We start from the raw sequence: 21,606 nt of genomic DNA on the forward strand, positions 1-21,606 counted from the left end.
AGATACTGCTGTTTTGCAGTTCAGAATATTTATACAACTTCTTAGCCACCGTCTGGGCCATCTCTCCCAGGGATTGGTTGAAACGGTATAACTATTCATGCTGCCCTTTTGCCCTGCTCCACACCTATGTTTCAGAACAGCTCACAGTTTTCTAGAATGCTGGGGGAGCAAGCAAACCTGCAGTCTGTGAAAACCAGCCAAAAGCAAACAACAATGTGCTACTGACTACAAAGATAACAAAAACTAAATTTACCTAACAACTAAGCACCCTAGGAGATCTTTACACAGACAAACCCATGGAGAAGATATCAGCCACCAACAAGAGGACTCTTGGCCATCAGACCATTGGAACTTATGTATGTATTCATGCCATTAGTTGCGCTTTAAAGCTGATCAACTCAGAAAAGAACAAAATGCCAGCTTTCTCTCCTTCCTAGCTCTAATGTGACTGTCCGATTTAGTCAATTATACACAGACTTCCATCAAACTTGTAAAATCTGATCTTTCATATTAGCTCAGTTTTGAGTATCATGGATTCACTTTTGCCACGCTAAAACACACCTTTCCAGCATGACAGACGTGCATGAAAATTAAGTCAATAGACACACATCAAATACACGTCACGCTGTGTTTTTGGTGTGTTTCTAGTGTAGTTTTTGAGTCATGAGTCAATTTGTTCTCAGATGCTGGTTGTCAAGGAGCTGGCACTCACTGGCATCCTAACAACCAGTGACTCATCCACGCTTTCCCAAAATGGAAACAAAAGAGCCGTCAAAGAAAAATATTTTTAAAAAATGGTGTGGGGTTCCCCACAATGCATACCAGGCTTTTGGGTTTAAATTATTAATATATAATGTTTACAAACTGACTGCATCCTAACAACCAGTGACTGTAAACTAAGGAAATTTCATTAAAAATTATTTATTTATTTTGGGTCTGATAGGGAATTTAAGGGGGACCTCATGCCAAAAATGCCAGAAAATTAAAAATGGGGTGGGCTCCCCCTAAAATCCATACCAGACCCTTATCTGAGCATGCAGCCTAGCAGGCCAGAAAGAGGGGAGAACATGCAACCCCCCCCTAAACCATACTGGGCCACCTGCATTTTAACATGGCAGGGGGGTGGGTGAAGGGTGTAGTGTTTGTCCTGTGTTGATGAGGACAAAGATATCTTCCCCACAACCTTGGCTTGGTTGTGGGGGTCTGCGGGCGGGAGGCTTATCTGAATCTGGCGTGAGGCCCCCCTTAAAATCCCTACCAGACCCAAAATAAATACATTTTAATGACGGCTCCTTTGTTTACAGTCACTAGCTGTTGGGATGCTGTCAGTTTGTACATATTATATATTAATGTTTTATGCAAATAATGCAAGCACCACCCAATGACAATTAGTAGCTTATCAACTAGATTATTAATAATAATTAATGATCCAAAGCAACATGTTAACTTAAAGTTAGCAAAATAAATGATACTTTCCTTTTCTAACATTGTCGATGTTGGTAAGCTGGAAATGCAAGGCACCCTGTTTGCTAGAGTGGCAAATGATTTGAACACTGCTAGTGATAATCAATTTAGGAGACCGTTACTGAGCTTTAGGTTTGTTAAACAATTTTCTGTGTTTGGGAAATCTGAAAGTGAATCATACAGTAGTTGCTTTATAAGAGAAGCGATCGATGAACCGAGACATAGAGTAAAATGAACACAGCTTGTTCATCACAATGTGATATCCAGATAGTATTAAAGGCTAAGATAGAAAGGCCTTACTTATGTAGGTGAAATGGTGCATTTGCTTGTTATTGTGTAATCAAGCAAACCATGTAGTAGTAGTGGGGCCCATTTAAACTTTATTGGAAGGACTCCACATTGCTAACATGTTTTTTCTTTTTATTATAAGGCCTTTTTCACCCTGGGCGTATCAATGCTTGCCTTGTGTGAGGGCCATGTTTACCCGCGTGGTGATGCACAAGTGTTCTGTGCATCCCCATGCGAGCAGTCCCATTGATGTCAGATTTGGAGCAGTAGCCATGCAGCGATTGTGTCCCATTTGACATCAGTGGGATTGTCTGCATGGGGATGTACAGAACACCTGTGCATCCGCATTCAGGTAAACACGGCCCTCACACAAGGCAAGCATTGGCAAGCCTTGTGTGAACAAGGCCTAAATTAAAGCTTAATATGGAGCGATCTATGGGGTTTATTTACTAAAGTTAAATAGTCTGTGCACTGCAAGTGCAATTGCGCTAGACTGAGGGGAAGCTCTGAAATTCCTGAAAACTCTGCTGATTTCTATCATCCAATTGTGCAAGCAAAATTGCTGGGTTTTGTTTTTGTTTTGTTTTTAAATTTTCCTTGCATGTTCCCCCCAGATCTAGAACAACTGCACTCGCAGTGCACAGACCACTTGCCTTTAGTAAATGAACCCCTATGTCTTTCAGTATGTGTTCTGTAAAGTGCTGCAGAGGACTCTTGTGGACAGGAGGCTTGTTGGCTGGCCTGAAACCAGTTGTGTGACTTCCTTCCCATGGCTCATTTTTTTTCCTTATTTGTTAGAATGAGTGGGGCTTCGCTTGCTTTGGGGCCTGTTCACATCTATCCATTTCAGTCCTTCATTGTTTTTCTTGCTTTTTGTGCATTTAAGCTCTTTTTACATGTGTTGTGAATTTTTGGTTTTAGCCAATGAGGATGATTTTTCTGTAGTGACATTTTGAGGGAATGTGCATGGAGGAAGTATGGCTGATTTACATTGCTCTTAGCAGCTGCTGCAGCAACTGTTGCAGCGTTGATCCAGGGGAAATGCTTGGAACCATGGGATAACAAGCTACCGTGTGCTCTCCCACAACAAGTTGAAAATGCTTTAAGAAAGAAAAAAAAGAAAAACAGAAGGGCACCCACCCTTTTCCATTTAGGTGGATCGGAGGGTAGTTGGGTGTAAACAGACAGTAGAGTCTGTTTACTCTAGGCCGCCCATAGAGCAAAGTGGGCTCTTTCTGTGTCCCCTCTGCAGAAACTGAGCTGACACAGATGTGTCATTTGCCCACTCTTCTCTGATCAGCAGGGGATCTGTGTGCTGATCCGAGTGCAAGCCACTGCATGTGAATGGGGCCTAAGAGTTCTGAAGTACACACCACATTTATAAAGCAGTGCTTTCCAGACGTGCTGGAGATGGGCTTTTAAGAAAAGTAGCTCTGGCTGTATTTAGACCATATTGCTGCTTTACAAATGGTCTCCTTAGACATACTTCTGCCGGCTTGTCTATGAAAGATTCACATTTACCCCTTTATTTACCTTTACTTGATTTGTTTGAGGATGACTCCCTGCTCTAAGAGTTACTGGTTTCACACTATTCTACTTTTGGGGCAGGTAAATTCTGCACCCAAAATGCTCAATTACATGTGTGGCATTATAGCCAATAGGACTGTTCTGTGCACATCTGTGGATTGCTATGAATGTTGTTGCTCAACACGCAGTGAGCTTGTCACATGACTGCACTACAAATGTTCTTTTTCAGTCACATCCTGTATATGGACACTTCAAAGTGAACTGTTCATGTCTAAGAAAGGTCCCTATGGTTACAAGTAGAAGTGCAGACACCTTGTGGTTTTCTAACACTGCTTGACTTCATTTGCTAATTGGAGGCATTGCTGTTACTGACTGGGCTAACAGCAGTATGCTTATTAACTTTATTCCTATAGCATAATGCATTGCTTGTATGAATCGTCGCATCTTTCAGTCATTACGAGAGAGCCCAGTGTACAAAATAATAACCAAATAAAAAATTATCTTTAGATGTTGGAAGATATGTTGATTCATTTGTTGATGTTCTGCTTAGGTACTGTCTGCGTGATCATGCTGAGTGAGAATAATGTGTGGGTAGACAGTGGTTCTGGTTATTTACAAATCATATGAATATTTGGAATTGCGGCACGCTGAAATAAAGTGAAACTTTTTTTCTTTTTTTGCAAAACTTTAACCAGCCGGGAAATGTAAGTTACTTTGCAGAATGAAATGTAGAAGTCTAATGAAAAGAATTGTATGCGGGTTGTGATGTGATGAGTTGTGGTGTTCAAAACAGGAAAGGAAAAGATGTACCAATAAATAGACTTGTCATTCAAACTGGCTCATATTTACTATTTTATCAATCATGACAATAAACCACAGTTCTTTTTCATTTTCTTTTCTCAGTAGAAATTGCCTGCAGCATTTGTTACTGACTTTTATATGTACTTTTTCTAGCTGCATAAAAAATAACCATACTGTAAAACAAAAAAAAAACAAACGAAAATTGTAAGGAATACAAACTGACAGTGTTAGTTGTGGCAAGCATGCATTGAAAGTCTTGGTTAGAGTGAAACTAAACCCATCAATTTAACGATTTCCAAAAAACGTTACCTCCAAGGCATGCCATAAATAATAACTGTCACAGTTGCTTGTGCTCTAAACTGGACTTTCAAGCCATCAAATTGCTGGTGTTGTAACTGATCACATGTGAAGAGCCATGGCAACTGCAGATCAAACATAGGCTAAGATGGCAGCTTCCTTGGCTCTATAGGGGGGGGGGTGTTAATTCTGCTTTAAAACTGAATTCTAGAAATGAAGCCACTTTTCAAAACGTTCAGGCACACTGTGTTAAGTCCATTGAGGTGCATGACATCTTCGAAACCTATCTATATTATTTATATATGGTTTATGGCCTTGCCAGAGCATACACTGACAATGGGGGCTCTAAGAGAGGGGAGTACACAGATCAGCTATGCCGCTCCCCTCTGCTGCCAATTCAGAGAAGCCTTTGTATTTTGTGAATGCGTTCACATAATACAGAGGCTTCTGTGATTGGGCAGCAGGACAAGAGGGGTAGGCATAGTAGATGTACTGACTCTAATGTTGAAGATGCTGAGACCTGAAGGATCAACATTTTTCTCCTGGAAATACAGTGATGGCTGTCTCTGGGGAGTTCAATTCAATTGTCAGATCTAAATAATAGAGATAAGCCCAGGAGATGTCATGCATCTTCTTGGACTTAATTTATAGTGTCTTCACTGTTTACAGATTGGCTGAATTCCTGGAATTCAGCTTTAATTGGATGTGCTGTACTGGATATTATGTTTTATGCAGTACAATTCTGGAAAAGACCAGTTGCTAGGGTGACTGAACAGCCTTCTCTAAAGATCCAGGTAGGGCAGTCTATGCATTACAAATTCTGACTTTTTGAAAAAAAAATGTTGCTGACTGAGGTATCACTGATGTAAATAGCCTCAAAATATCTTCTGAGTAACTTCTGAGCCTCTTTAAATTCTTTGATTTCAGGCTTGGCAGTTTCCCTTCAGCTGCTGCATGGAGACCTTGAGCAAATTAGAAGAGATTACTCCTCGGTATTCACTCGTGGGGTCTCGATAACAAGAAAGCTTGGCTTTTCAGATGTCATTATGCCTGGTGAGCTGGAGAAAAAGAAACAGAAATTTCATTTGTTCTGGTTTTTGTTTTTCAGCTAGCATTCACCCCCTACACTAGCCTGTTGTTTTTTCCAATATTATTTATGCTTCTCATTTGCCTTGCATACTTAGGTTATGTATTTTTGTGGGAAAATATAAAGGTTCAAATAACTGTTTCTGCTCCTTATTCATTTTTGAAGACTTTCTCTCAAAATCAGTATTGCTTCAGCAAACTGCCACCAATATGAAGAAGCTTTAATTCTAGTTGCTATAAAGTATAAATATTTGTGTGCTCACGGTCAGCTGAGCATTCTGCATATAGCTCATTAGATGAGTGACATATATTGAGAATTTGCAATCTCTTCAGCCATAAACCATCATAAAATGAAGAGTAAAGCTACTCTTCTGGGATGACTTTTTATAGTTGTTCTAAACAGACAGATATGGAAGGTAATGAGAGGTGAATATATAGTGAATTTATGAAGACCAGGTAACCTATTATTTTTTAAAGAGAAAAGTGCAATTTTGTAAAGGCTTAAAGGGTAACTTTGTAGGAAAACAAAATAAAAAAAAAATAAAATATATAGCATATACAATTTTGATACCATATTTTAATGTATCATCATTACAATTATATTATTTTAATCTGCAGTGCTGTAATATTCTGTAAAATTCAATACAATATGTCAACCTGAAGACATTCTGTACACAGTTGGTGTACAGAATGCCTCCAGAGATGTAATTTCCTGCTTATATGATTGGCTCACTGATTTTCCCAGAAGTCTGCAAAAAAGATAAAATCAGATTTTAGGCATCCTCTGCCACAAACAATTCTGTTTTGGGGAGATGCTCCTATACAGTTATTCACTTCTAAATGAATGCAGACCCTCTACAGTCACTCCTATACAGAATCAGTCCTGCACAAGATATGATCTGACAAAATGCTGTTTTTTTCAGAGCAGAATTGGGTAGGACTCTGCAACAAAGTTTGTTAACAACATTGCAATGTATATTGATTACCCAGGGGGATTATTTTTTGTTCTTACAAACATAGAGTTTCACTTTAAGTGAAAACTGACATTTACAAAAAAAATACTACTACTTGAAGCTTAAAGCAGAACTAAAGGCAGAACTTTTTCATTATGGATAGAGTAGGGGGGAGGGTATAACACCTGTCAGGTTGTTTTTGCCACCTGTGTCCCTTTGGGGGGGATTCCCTTTTTATTTGCTGTCCCACAGCCAAAACAGGAAGTGAGAGGGAATCTATTGTTGTGACCAGAATTGGTGTCCCCATTGAAAGATTTCCATTTTGCTGTTCTGGGGGCAACCCAAAACATTGGATTTTGTTTCTCTTTCAATGTTAACTGTAAACTTTGTCAAATGGAGAGAGTGAATCTCCCTAACGGTGGCAGAGACAGCAATAAAAATTGGACAGATGTTCTAATCTTTCTGTTCTGCCCAAAGGTGTAAAAAATGCCTTCGTTATACTTGAAAGTAAGCCATTTATAAAAAATGTGTGGGCAACCATCACTAACCTACCTCTTTCTTAAAATACTAGTTGTCTGCCAATCATCTTTTGCTTCATTATAGAAATATGGAATGTGAGGAGAGATAAGGACCTCACACTCATATTACATAGAATATGAAAAATCCCCCCCCCCCCAAAAAAAAAATAGTTAACATTAACTAAAATGTTTTAAAAGCTTTTCTTTTATGCTTTTTATGTTAGCTTTTCAGAGTGAATGCAAGCTCTTAGAGGATGGGTGAAAAGTGAAATGTAGGATAAAAAACATTTTTATACTGACTGTAAAATCCTTTTCTCTCTAAGGATAAAGTTTTATGGTTAAATAGCAGTCTAGAGGTTATACTGTCACCTAGAGGAAAAATGGACACTAGTCATAGAGAAATTGAAGGCCAGCCTGCTAGAGGTTATACTACTTTCTATCTGCTCGGTGGTAGCAAGTAGTCCAAAGTGGAAAGATAGCATATGAGGAAAAGGAGCTGTGTTTCTCAAGGGACTCCGAGAAAGGGATTTACAGTATGTACATGATTATCCATTAAGCATCACAGCTTTAGGTAAAATAAGCAAGCAAGGGACATCCTAAAGCAGTCCAGAGGGGTGGAAATACTAAAACAACACAGGCGAACCAGCCCAACAAGAAAAAACCTGAAGCAAGGCAAAAACAAGGGCATTAAATGGCTGTTTGCAGAACTTTTCATCTGGAAACTAGCATCTGCAGCAGAAGATACATCAACCTTGTAAAACTTCAAGAACATGTGAACAAAAGACCAGTTTGCAGGCTTATGGATCTGAGGCAGAAGTCTGAAACAGAAAATTCAAGAAGTACTCACTGGTCTGGTGTAGCAGTCTTTAACAGTAAAATTAGGTATTTTATCTTGCAATGCATAGGCATGCACAAGAACCTGTTTAATCCACTTAGAAATAATTCATCTGGAAGCCAGAGAATCTTTAGAGCCTTCTGGAATAACAAACAGGAAATGCTTCTAAAAATATAAGTATCACCCCTATTTTAGTGAATGAAAGCGGTGCATACACTTCATAATGCTATCATCAAACATCAATTGGAAATGCTTCTGGCTGAATGAAACAGTGTTTGATGGGTAATCCCTGATGGCCCTCAATACTGTCATACAATATCTTCTTGGGGTGAACCAGAGGTGCACACAACGAATGTTGTGATATAACCACTGGTTATATCACAACTGCTATAGCCAAAAAGGAGGACTTTGTTCTCAAAACAACTTTGTCTTTGCTTAAAATGAAATGGGGCTCCTTATATGACAACACTGGTAACTCAGAGACATTGTAGAAGAAGCAATGGCTACAAAAATGGTTACCTAATTGGATAACATCAAAAATAAAGTTGTGTGTCTCAATGGATGATAGAGAAAAAAAAGTTCAATAAATAGTAAAATTAGTTAACAGTCTACACCACGAACTACAGAAGAACACTGTGGGAGAAAAAAAAAAAAATTGTTCCAAGAGGTAAACCATCTCTCTAAAAAATGGTAATTCGTGAGCTATGTATTACCTCCTAAGCTCTACACCCATGGTTTCCAAACTGCAGAATGTGTGCTGGATGCGACCCTTTGTCTGCCTTTAACAAACCACAACTGAGGCACGATTTCTCTCACTGACCATACGCATGAAGCACATATTTTTCCCACTGACCCCAACGAGGGGGCACATGTTTGTCCCACTGACCCTAATGATGGGGCACAAATTTACCCCATGGATACTATTGATGGGGCACTATACTGATACCAATGATCAGGCAAAATTTCTTTCCACTGACCCCAATGATAGGTCACGAATTTGTTCTGCTGACCCCAAAGATGAAGCAAAAAATCTTCCCATAAACACCAGTGATGAGGCTCAATTCCTGACACTGATACAAACTCAAGGGTTGTTTTTTTTACCACTGACCACTAATGCTGGGCAATATCTACTCCTACTGGTCAGTCTAGACCTCTATTCTAAAATCGTGCAATTACTTCTGTCTGTAATGAATGTAGAAGCAGTGATATTTTACTGGGAATTTGAAAGTTGTGATTTTGTATATCACAGGTGAAATGAGGAATGACTTATACATCACTATAGAAAAAGGCGAGTTTGAAAAAGGTGGCAAAAGTGTTGCAAGAAATGTACAAGTTACAATGGTGATTGTGAACAGTGAAGGACATGTTTTAAAGGTAATTTTAATGTATTGCAGATTTTTACTCTGGATTCTTTTGAATGTATGCTTCGTATTTATTAACTTTTTACATGCTCTACATGGTAAATACTTTTGTTCATTGTATTAATGCCGTCACAATTACTGTATATAATTTTTACAGCTTCAGAGAGTCATGTTCTTATATGATCCAATACATTGATAATACTGTGTTTATGTAATTGTGTTCATTCAGTTTTTACTAGGAAGGGTCTGCTAACTGTGATCTTCAGTGATTACTAACCGTTCATGGTTTTATGCTTCAAGATGAGTGATAAAAGTCCTGATGTTTGTTTTGCCATTTTATTTTTTACTTCTTTGTACCTTCATGCCTTCATTATACCTTACCAGTTGCTGCTATATGCTAAGTGTCATTAAACCCACTTAAAATTTTTCACATAGATCTTCCTTTTTTATTCATAAAGAATTGCTATAAATAAGTTGTAATGGAAAAGAAGTTGCTCAAATGCCTTATTGCAGAGTGCCCATACTGCAGTCACATGACTCTACTTTGTCACTTCCCACCGCACTGTGAAGTCTGGAGGAGGAGCAATAACAAATCCTTTGACAAAGCTTTCAATGTCACTCCAGGACACCTCTCTCCCCCTGCCACTCCACGGATCTGCTTGAGGGCGTGTTCATTTGTAGCATGTGACCACAACATCACCAATTGGAGTTGTGTGGGCACAGGAACACGTTATAGGGTCTTCCCATACACACAGCACTTATTGGTACTGTTGTGGTCACATGCTGCCACTGAACACGCCATCTGACAGGTCTGCCCCTACTAGATAATGCTTGACCACATTAGGTGGCGGGAGGAGGGAAACACTCTTGTGTGTCAGTGTCTGTGTTGGAGCTGCCCCTGAAGTAACAAGAGCCACATGGGCCAGCTTGGAGAGAACCGGATTCTCTGGTTCTACTTGCAGCACATGCACAGTGAGTGTGGCAATTATACAGCCAGAGAATCGACTGCTATTAGGTTGCCACCTGCACAGGGGCGGACTGACAACTCATGGGGCCCCCAGGCAATAGGGGATCATGGGGCCCCTGTGTCCTTGCCCAAACTCAAAAATGCCTATGAAAAAAGTACCAGGGGCATCTCATGGGGCCCCCTACTGACCCCGGGCCCTCAGGCAGTTTCCAAATGGTCAGTCAGTCCCTGCACCTGCATCTAGGAAATTTAAGAAAAACATCTGGATCAACCAAGTATTTACAGATATAGAGAAGGTACACAAATGAAAACTGTTATACCTAGATTTACATATAAATAAACTTAAAAAGTTTGCATTTAATGACTTTTTAATGTATATAGTACTGTAACTCAGTGGCAGCTGAGTGTTCAGGCTAGTAAGATTTTAAAAGGCCCTTACTCTTTACTTTGATACATGCGGCACATATCTGGTGGGGATGCCTTCAAATCTAATGGGTTAGAGAACTGTGTTTTCTTTTCATCACACGTTAGCAGATTCATGTCCTAATAATACCTTTCAAACAACATTGCTATCTACTATATTCTGCCTGGTACCAGTAAATCTGTAAAAAAACTAAATCTGGAATTTTTTATGGCTGTCAGGACAGTTATGCCTTGTTATTGGAGGTTGCAAAACAATTCTTTTTCAGCTAATTTGGTCACAGGTTTGGATGTCAAAGTGTTTGACTGGAAGCTCAGAACAAAACCAAATACTACTTTATTACCTGGACAATTGGGGCAGTCTTCAGGACTTCTGAGGAGTTTCCTAACCTTGTTTCTTTACAAACATGTCATCTGCACTGTCTGGCTGTGGTGGTAAGGGGGGCACCCCCCCTTTACTCTTCTTCCATTACCTCAAGCTCCCCATCTACTGCTATAATTTTTCCTTCTCTTTTCTACCTAAGAAACCTATGTTCATCACCTCCCCTCACCCTTACAACATACCTTCCCATATTCCCCCTCTTCCCCCTTCTGTCACACCAGAGGACCCTTCTCCGTCCCTCTCCCACACATGACTACTCTATGAGCTGTCCTGTATTCAAATCAAATGGAGATGACTATTGATAATGAATAACCATACTCATACAAGAGAGACCACAACCCCTACATTTCCTGTCAAGAGTTTCATAATGTGTTATCTACAATATTTTCCGTTAAAGCATTGTCAGTTGGTTAATACACTTCATTTGTCACAAGATATTGGTGTTCCACAAAGACACTGACCTAATGATATAATCTTTGCAAAACATGCAATTTTTTACCTTGTAAAAAGCGTAAACTTAATAAAATCAGATTACACAAAATTGTAATCTACAGGTGAAACTCGAAAAATTAGAATATCGTGCAATTGTTCATTTATTTCAGTAATGCAACTTAAAAGGTGAAACTAATATATGAGATAGACTCATTACATGCAAAGCAGGATAGTTCAAGTCGTGATTTGTCATAATTGTAATGATTATGGCTTACAGCTCATGAAAACCCCAAATCCACAATCTCAGAAAATTTGAATATTGTGAAAAGGTGCAATATTCTAGGCTCAAAGTGTCCCACTCTAATCAGCTAATTAAGCCATAACACCTGCAAAGGGTTCCTGAGCCTTTAAATGGTCTCTCAGTCTGGTTCAGTAGGAATCATAATCATGGGAAAGACTGCTGACCTGACAGTTGTGCAGAAAACCATCATAAGGAGGGAAAGCCTCAAAAGGTAATTGCAAAAGAAGTTGGATGTTACCAAAGTGCTATATCAAAGCACATTAATAGAAAGTTATGTGGAAGGTAAAAGTCTGGAATAAAAAGGTGCACAAGCAGCAGGGAGGACCGCAGCCTGGAGAGGATTCAGGAAAAGGCCATTCAAAAGTGTTGGGGACTTTCACAAGGAATGGACTGAGGCTGGAGTCAGTGCATCAAGAGCCACCACACACAGATGGATCCTGGACATGGGCTTCAAATGTCGTATTCCTCTTGTCAAGCCGCTCCTGAACAAAAAACACCGAGAAGCGTCTTACCTGGGCTAAAGAAAAACAGGCCTGGTCTGTTGCTCAGTGGTCCAAAGTCCTCTTTTCTGATGAGAGCAACTTTTGCATCTCAGTTGGAAACCAAGGACCCAGAGTATGGAGGAAGAATGGAGAGGCACATACTACAAGTTGCTTGAAGTCCAGTGTGAAGTTTCCACAGTCTGTGTTGCTTTGAGGAGCCATGTCATCTGCTGGTGTTGGTCCACTGTGCTTCATTAAGTCCAGGGTCAACTCAGCTGTCTACCAGGAGATTTTGGAGTACTTCATGCTTCCTTTCGCAGACTAGCTTAATGGGGATGCTGACTTCATCTTCCAGCAGGACTTGGCACCTGCCCACACTGCCAACAGCACCAAAACCTGGTTCAATGACCGTGGGATTACTGTGCTTGATTGGCCAGCAAACTCGCCTGACCTGAACCCCATAGAGAATCTATGGGGCATTGCCAAGAGAAAGATAAGAGGCATGAGACCGAACAATGCAGAAGAGCTGAAGGCTGCTATTGAAGAATCCTGGTCTTCCATAACACCTCAGCATTGCCACAGGCTGATGGCTTCCATGCCACGCCGCATTGAGGCAGTAATTGCTGCAAAAGGGGCCCAAACCAAGTACTGAGTACATATGCATGCTTATACTTTTCAGAGGTCCGATATTATTCTATGTACAATCCTTGTTTTATTGATTGCATTTAATATTCTAATTTTCTGAGATTGTAGATTTGGGGTTTTCATGAGCTATAAGTCATAATCATCACAATTATGACAAATCACGGCTTGAACTATCTTGCTTTGCATGTATTGAGTCTATCTCATGTATTAGTTTCACCTTTTAAGTTGCATTACTGAAATAAATGACCTTTTGAACGATATTCTAATTTTTCGTATGTGAAATATAAATTCTTCTAGTTAAATTAGCTTATTATTTAATTATTGCTTTTAAAACAAATTGTATTTCTAGATATAAAGTGCAAATTTTATTTTATTATACAATAAAATAACATTTCAGGTAAAAAGTATGGCAAAAGTTTTTTTTATAAATGAAATCGGTGCATTTTCTAATGCAATGCTACAAAACTAATGCAATGTTACAAAACCAAATGAATGAAAAAGCTAACAGCAGGAACCTAATTAATGCTGATTAAGGTGAGCTATGGATTAAAATGGGGATAGGTATAATTTTTACTATAAAAAACAAAACACAAAAAAAGTAGGAATATTGCCTTAATGGCCATTATATGCAGATCAAAGGACGCTCCATTGAACTACACATAAATACCATATAGCAATAATTTTGATACAGTATATGTAGAGCAAAAGATTTCAGACACAGTTTACAGGCTATATTTATATAGGATCTCATATCAGTGTTTCTTGGAGACAGACCAGAACCTGGCTGTCAAAGGGACAGCTGGCCCTTGCAATTTTGGCTAACACATCTGCTGCAGAGGGGGAAAGAAGCTCTGGTCATATAAGGTATGAATAAATATTAGCAGTTGACAAGAGCAAACCTGCTATAAAGTGGTGCATTACAAATCCCAAGGTATGCCCAAGGTACTTGAATCAAGTATGGGTGTACTCTACAGTGCCTTGAAAAAGTATTCATACCCATTGAAATTTTCCACATTTTGTCATGTTACATCCAAAAACGTAAATGTATTTTATTTGGATTTTATGTAATAGACCAATCCAAAGTGGCACATAATTATGAACTGGAAAGAAAATGAGAAATGGTTTTCAACATTTTTTGCAAATATCTGAAAAGTGTGGTGTGTATTTGTATTCAGCACCCTTTACTCTGATACCTTTAACTAAAATCTAGTGAAACCAGTTGCCTTCAGAAGACACCTAATTAGTAAATAGAGTCCATCTGTGTGTAATTTAATCTCCATATAAATGCAGCTGTTCTGTGAACCTCTCAGAGGTTCATTAGAGAGCATTAGTAAACAAACGGCATCAGGAAGGCCAAGGAACACACCAGACAGGTCAGGGATAAAGTTGTGGAGAAGTATAAAGCAGGGTTAGGTTAAAAAAAAAAATATCCCAAGCTTTGAACATCTCACGGAACACTGTTCAATCCATCATCTGAAAATGGAAAGAGTACTGCAAACCTACTAAGACATGGCCATCTACCTAAACTGACAGGCTGGGTAAGCAGAGCATTAATCAGAGAAGCTGCCAAGAGGCCCATTGTAACTCTGGATGAGTTGCAGAGGTCCACAGCTAGACCATTCCATTGTAGGTCTCCCTGTACTATCTGTCAAATATGAAAACTGTGTGGCCTTGGGGGCCTCCGCCCACATGGCCACATCATTAATTCACGGACTTCCATCCTTAGCAGCTATCAGCTTGTAATTTTCAATGAACTATCATGGCGCCGTGGTAGTTCTTTGAAACTTCCTGTCAGAATATCTGTTTATTCATACATCCTGTTCGGCATGCGGATATTCTGACAGGTCTGCAGGAGACCTGAATGGCATGGTGCAGTGCTTTCCAGGCTCCTGTAGACAAAAATAATAAATGCATATTTTTTTACCTGCAAAAGATGTGCATTTATTATCTTTGTCTAAAAGGTGAACTTATCCTTTAAAGAATAATTCCAGGCAACAGCATGTTGGACCAATCCAAATATGTGTACGATGAACCTGGCCAATGCCACTAGAAGCTTGAAATCAGTGAAGTAGCATTGCTACTATAGCATCATCATGCTCTCCACCTTTTCTAATCAGGGAATGGTTTTCATTCGTTCAGAAAATATATTGCATTCTCTGAATGGTGCCCATGCAGACCTTCTGTATACACAAGGCATCAGGTTAGCTGCTCAATGTGGGACCAGTGTAAATATGTATAGCATGCAGCTGCCTGTAATGATCCTTTAAATACAGCTAGTGCGAGTGCCTAGGTCTGTCATTATATTAGCTCCCTTTAATTCCCTGTGCATCAAGAATCTGAGGCAGGGGCAATGCTATCAGTGAAGCAATAGATTGCACTTTGCTGTCAATTTTACATGTGAGCCTGATAACAGGATGAGAGACCAGAGTGATGACATTATTCATGTGCTGATCCTTCATTGTTCAGTAAATATGCAGGGGTGGGTTAATGACCATGCTATCTTGTTTAACTGCTGTGGAAAGCAGTGAGAATGAACTGAATTGGAATTTCTAGTACAGATGAACTTCACATACATTATGTAAGACTTTCCTAACCAGGGTTCTGGGGAACCCTAGGTTTCTTCCAGGGGTTGCTAGGGGCAGTTTTTGCTTATTAGATAACAAACCTATTATCTTTTTAGCTTTCTGTAAGTGCGGATTCTTTTCACTGACCACAAATGTAAAGAGTATTCCTTCCATTGACCATCACTACTAATATACTGTGACCTATAGATATAGTAATTATTAGCATGGATTCCTTGGGATAAGAACATTAACTCAAGGGTTCATCTGTGTTGAAAAAGTTGGGATAGACCAGCAATGGGCAAACTACGGCCCGCGGGCCGTATACGGCCCGGCGGACCTTTTAATCCGGCCCGCGGAGCTAGGCTCCCGCAAGGCCAGTGGTCGGCAAGCCGCGGCTCTTTACAATAGATGCGGCTCTCCTGTGTGCCGGGCGCCCGCTCCCCTCCCTCCTCTCGGGCGGGCGGGCGACCTCCTCTCCTCCTCTCCCCTCCCCTCCTCTCGGATGGCCGCCCCCCCTCTAGGATGGCCGCCCCCTCCCTCCTCTCGGGCGTCAGGACTCTGCAGCTGTCAGGATGTAGGCGGGGCAGCCAGGATGTAGGCGGGGCAGCGTGACGAACTCTTCTCTCACAGTCCTCCCTGAAGACCAGAACGGCGCGGGAATACGAGCGGAACGCGCGGAGGAGCAAAGGTAAGTGAATTGACACAGGGGGGACTTACTATATGGGGGACTTACTATATGGGGAATGAATTACTATATGGGGGACTTACTATATGGGGAATGAATTACTATATGGGGGACTTACTATATGGGGAATGAATTACTATATGGAGGACTTACTATATGGGGAATGAATTACTATAGGGGGGACTTACTATATGGGGAATGAATTACTATATGGGGGACTTACTATATGGGGGATGAATTACTATATGGGGGTCTTACTATATGGGGAATGAATTACTATATGGGGGACTTACTATATGGGGAATGAATTACTATATGGAGGACTTACTATATGGGGGACTTACTATATGGGGAATGAATTACTATATGGGGGACTTACTATATGGGGAATGAATTACTATATGGGGGACTTACTATATGGGGAATGAATTACTATATGGGGGACTTACTTTATGGGGAATGAATTACTATATGGGGGACTTACTTTATGGGGAATGAATTACTATATGGGGGACTTACTATATGGGGAATGAATTACTATATGGGGGACTTACTTTATGGGGAATGAATTACTATATGGGGGACTTACTATATGGGGAATGAATTACTATATGGGGGACTTACTATATGGGGAATGAATTACTATATGGGGGACTTACTATATGGGGAATGAATTACTATATGGGGGACTTACTATATGGGGGACTTACTATATGGGGGATGAATTACTATATGGGGGATGAATTACAATATGGGGGATGAATTACTATGTGGGGGATGAATTACTATGTGGGGGATGAATTACTATGTGGGGGATGAATTACTATGGGGGATGAATTACTATATGGGGGATGAATTACTATGTGGGGGATGAATTACTATGGGGGATGAATTACTATATGGGGGATGAATTGCTATATGGGGGACGAATTGCTATATGGGGGACGAATTGCTATATGGGGGATGAATTACTATATGGGGGATGAATTACTATGGGGGATGAATTACTATATGGGGGATTATTTACTATGCTTACTATGGGGGAATATTACTATACTTACTATGGATGACACATACACATCATTCATCTACTCTTGGTCCGGCCCCCGGGTCCAATATATGAACCCATTGCGGCCCTCAAGTCAAAAAGTTTGCCCACCCCTGGGATAGACTGTTCTATAGGTATTTCTATGATCAATGTGAATGTTGTCTGGAGTGGAGATTCAATTTTGTGGTGGTCTTGGTGACCTGTAGGACAGCTCTGGTGGTTGGAAATAATGGAGTCAAGTTGGAACTCTTAAAGGAAAGTAAAGCATTAGTAGCCCGTTATCTGTGGACCTTCCATCTCTTTTGACTGCTTTTCAAAGAAGCTACTTTGCATGTTATTTTATGTAGCAATATGCTACATTCTGCTGTCTGATGCCAGCTTTTTTAATTGCACCCTATATTTTGTAATGCAGTTTCTTTATAAAGTTCTGTGTTATATTTTGTCAATATATTGGATATCTGACAGTAAATGTCTGCCATGACCTAACTCTGTTAGTATCATCCTGTTTATATGCTGTCCTATATTTTTAAGTTATGTTTGTCATGCAAGCATTGTTTGTGTAGCTGTTAACCTATATCTGATAATGAGCCAAACACTTCTTCTTACTTATAGCGGTTATTAAACATATTTGGTAATATCTGTGGTCATTAAACACTTGTTCACTTCATACAATTCGTGAACTGTTTATTTACTGATAAACTCTACATAAGTGGATTCTACTAAAGGAAAATCTGCGTGCATATGATCTCCTTCTATATAGGAACTTTATACTGCTGATACATTTTTTTTCATGACCAGCTTTATAAAATGGTTGTAGAATTGATATCTTTTTTATAACCTACTTATGCAATTTATATTACAGGATTATATATCTTTTGGTTCAGGAGAACCCACAGCTCACGAGTATCATTCCTTTGTGTTATATCACAACAACAGTCCCAGGTGGTCAGAACTATTAAAGCTTCCTATTCCTGTGGATAAATTCAGAGGAGCACATATCCGTTTTGAATTTCGGCATTGTTCTAGTAAGTAAATGTATTGGCTGATTAATAAATATGTACATTAGTTCCAGTCATAAGTATCTGCCTCTGCACTTTTTCCACATTTTGTAGTATTACAAACTATTTAAAGTAGATTTCATTGAAATATTTTGTTTCTGATGTAGACAAAATAGCTTTTAGCAGTGCTGGGACAAGGTCATCCAGCGCCCAGGGCGAAGATGGCAAACTGCATCCCCCTTCCCACCCCCAGGCGGGGGAGTGGATTGGGCTAATAGTGGTGTAATGTTTGTAATATATATAATATCTGTGACATGCACTGAAATAGTAAAGCTGGCCATAGATGGGTTAAAAACCAAATTAAATTTGTGTCGATCATCAAATCGTATGTTTTTTTGCATCATTAGTGTGCCAGCCGCAACACCTAGTTTCTGTGCCACAATCAAAAGTGCCTGATCCAGCATTCTACGTTTCAGAAGGTTCTGTTTTCAACTCGTCTATGCCTGGCTTACGAAGAGTTGTGAGACACACAGTGAATTGAAGAGTTTATCATTGGTTCACAAATGTGGGGTTAACAGCAGCAAAGGAAAAAATGTACCTGTGTGAGTGGTGTCACTGAAAGGAAAAAATCCTACTGCATCACTGGTGTCAGTCTGGGGAGGACAGATTGGCGTCTACTGTATGTCAGTGGAATGATGGAGGGGAAATTGGCTGTGTGGGGTACATGGAACTAAAGTGGGCATCTCAAAAGTAGGAAGGGGAGCCAAAAGGACTTTAAGGATTGCTTCAGATGTCTGGCTACCAGTGAGGGGGCAATATGTCACCTTCTAACTGCCTATTTTAACCCTGTAAATGCTGAACCACAACACCCCAACCATGTTCATTACATGCACTTGCAGGGCAGTTGTGCTGCAGCCCCATTCTTGGTGACATTCCATGTAATTTTTTCCATTGAACACCACTGAGTGGTTGCATCTCCTTGGTCAGGTGGGTAGTCAGGGGTGGTAAAATTGCAGCTTAACTGCCTGTTTGTACCACCCCAACCTGTGTGAATGAACCCTAAGGTCTTGTTTACATGTGTGGTCTCAGATCTGGGCATTCCACTGTTGGAGTCCACACACTGACTTTCTGCATGACACCCTTTCCTTTCCAGCTTACTTTCTATCTTTTCCAACTGTTCTGCACATTTTTGCAGACATTTAAGGTGGCTGCAGATGACTATTTCTTTTTTCATTCAGCCAGCAGGCTGAATGAAAAAAAAGACAGATTTCTTCATCCACGGAAATTGTTGATAGGAGGAATCCTTCCACCAGGAAGTTGTACTTTTGACAGCAGAGCCTGGTGCTATCAGAATACACTGGTCAGTAGCTGCACTTAAATGGGTAGTATTCAGCAGGCCGCAATCACCCCACACGAATCCCAGCAAAAATTATCCTTCCTGCCACATTCAGTGGGCGGTACCGCATGCTGAATGTGACCCATTTAAGTGCAGCCACTGATCAGTGTGTTCTGATAGCACCGGGTCCTGCTGTCACAGTAAAATGTCCTTGTGGGATTATTCCTCCACCTACCATTTTCTGCCTGCTGGCTGAATGAAAAAAAGTAATTATCTATGGCCACCTAAAGGACTGCAGAGAATGTACTAGATTGCAGAACAGTTGGAAGAGATAAAAGTAAGCTGGAAAGAAAAGGGTGTCATGCAGAAAGTCAGTGTGTGCACTCCTACAGTGCAATGCTGAGATCTGAGGTCAGAGGCTGCAGACTGTGTGCAGTGCAAATATATGTGAAAGGAGAGCAGAAAGAAATGGGAGAAAGTGAAGGGGGGATTGATGTGAATGTCTGATTTACTGTATATAATATTACCGGGAAGATGTAGATACATTTAATGCGGATGTGGGGGGGGGGGGGGAGTGAAGGTGGGGGTGAAAGGGGGTGAAGGGTGCCGGTGCTACAGGTGAAAGTAACTTTTCAGGAAGGAAGGTGGATGAACCATGAAGGAGAACAAGGCGATTTGAGTGGAGAGCGCTCAGTGAAGGAGGAGAGGGATTATTACGCTGCAGCAGAGCTAACACAGTCGGAGCGCCCATGGCAGGAGCCCCCCTGCCTCCCCCCCAGTCTCCTCCCTGGCTCTTAATGTCCAACTGAAAAACTCTACCTCATTTCAAGCCCTAAAGCTATATTCCTGGAAGAATTTAAAAAAAAAAAATCTGTAAGAGGTCTAATTACCTTTCAGCAGGACAGTGACCTTAAACATACAGCCAAAGCTACAGCGGAGTAGTTTAAGACAAAGAACCTGAATAGTCTAGTAGAAAAGTGTTGACAAAACTGCTGTTTACCATTGGTATCTATCCAACCTAATGAAGCTAGAGCAATTTGCCAAGAAGAAGGAAAAAACTGCTAGTTCGAAATGTGCAAAGCTGGTAGAGACTTACCTTGAAAACTAGTTGGTCCTTTCAGGTACTAATTTAGAGATAGGGTTTTTTGTTTTGTTTTTTGTTTTTTTTGCTGCCATCAAATGGCAATAATGATAATCATATTAAATGTAATTCCAAAATGGGTAAAATTCTGATGGATGTGATCACTCGAAAAATTAAAAAACGCTGTACAAACAGCACAGCTTTTCATTCAGGCATGGATTAGGTTTGTGATACTGAGAGAGAGAGAGAGAGAGAGAGAGAGAGAGAGAGAGAGAGAGAGAGTGAGTGTGTGTGTAATTTACTTAAAGTGTACTCATCATCCATCATACTTTTTTTCATGTAAAGGACATGAGTGTTGCAGCTGTTGATCTGTGTGTTTCGACAGCAGACAGTCCTGCTGTCAGAATACAATATCCTGGTGAAAGGGGATGGGGGGTGTTGATTCTCCATTTATCTTGCTTGTATGGAAAGAGGAATTTGTTAGCTTTTGGTTTTTTTTTTTCTTTTTCTCAACCAGCTGGCTGAATGAACATTCCCCCCCCCCCCCATCATAGATCAATGTCTCCCCTAAAACCAGCCAGTTGAGCAGGGACCGGCCTACATTCGATCCATCTATGAAGATAATCCATCTGTTGTCTTCAGTACAACCAGCCTGTTGGCTTTTTTGCGTACAATCATTGCTGGCATCTATAGCGCTAACGGTGATCATTGTCTAGTGCAATTAGGGAAGGATCCCTGCCTGCAGAATAAAATAGTGCTGCAGGAGAGATTCCCCTATCAACACTGTGTTGATGGGGGAATAGAGAAATTTTCTTTCCTTCCACCTGTGGCTTCAGGAAAGAAAATCTGTAAAATATATGGCTTGCCTAACAATACCTTTGTCTGCTTTTTGCTCCACCTTTATTCAGGTATCATTCAAGAACATAATTTACTTCCTACCATGAGATGTTGACCCATAGATGACACAATCATGTAAATCCTAATGCCTGTGCAGTTCTTGACTGTGTTTTCAAAAGTCTGACACCGATCAGCCTCCCGCTACACCATCTTGCTTGTGACTTGCTACAGTGTTAAAATTCTTCAGTCTGATCGGGAAACATCTGTCTGCAACCGATTTATTGCCAAGGCAAAGATT

The 21,606-nt window shown here is 40.3% G+C and overlaps 1 protein-coding gene across 2 annotated transcripts in view; it reads left to right on the forward strand.

Annotated features, from left to right (window-relative positions):
- The window catches only part of DOCK4 (dedicator of cytokinesis 4), a 409,224-nt gene that overhangs the window by 195,301 nt on the left and 192,317 nt on the right, over positions 1 to 21,606 (forward strand). For both annotated transcript variants that reach the window (XM_089673954.1, XM_089673955.1), the window contains exons 13-15: positions 5,305 to 5,430; positions 9,019 to 9,143; positions 17,919 to 18,081. In XM_089673954.1, the coding sequence (XP_089530080.1) occupies positions 5,305 to 5,430; positions 9,019 to 9,143; positions 17,919 to 18,081 (414 nt within the window). The remainder of the gene's footprint in view (positions 1 to 5,304; positions 5,431 to 9,018; positions 9,144 to 17,918; positions 18,082 to 21,606) is intronic.

This window comes from Staurois parvus, unplaced genomic scaffold, assembly GCF_062004578.1.
Source record: "Staurois parvus isolate SC_StPar_1 unplaced genomic scaffold, SC_StPar_1.0 ptg000147l, whole genome shotgun sequence".
Classification (NCBI taxonomy): domain Eukaryota; kingdom Metazoa; phylum Chordata; class Amphibia; order Anura; family Ranidae; genus Staurois; species Staurois parvus.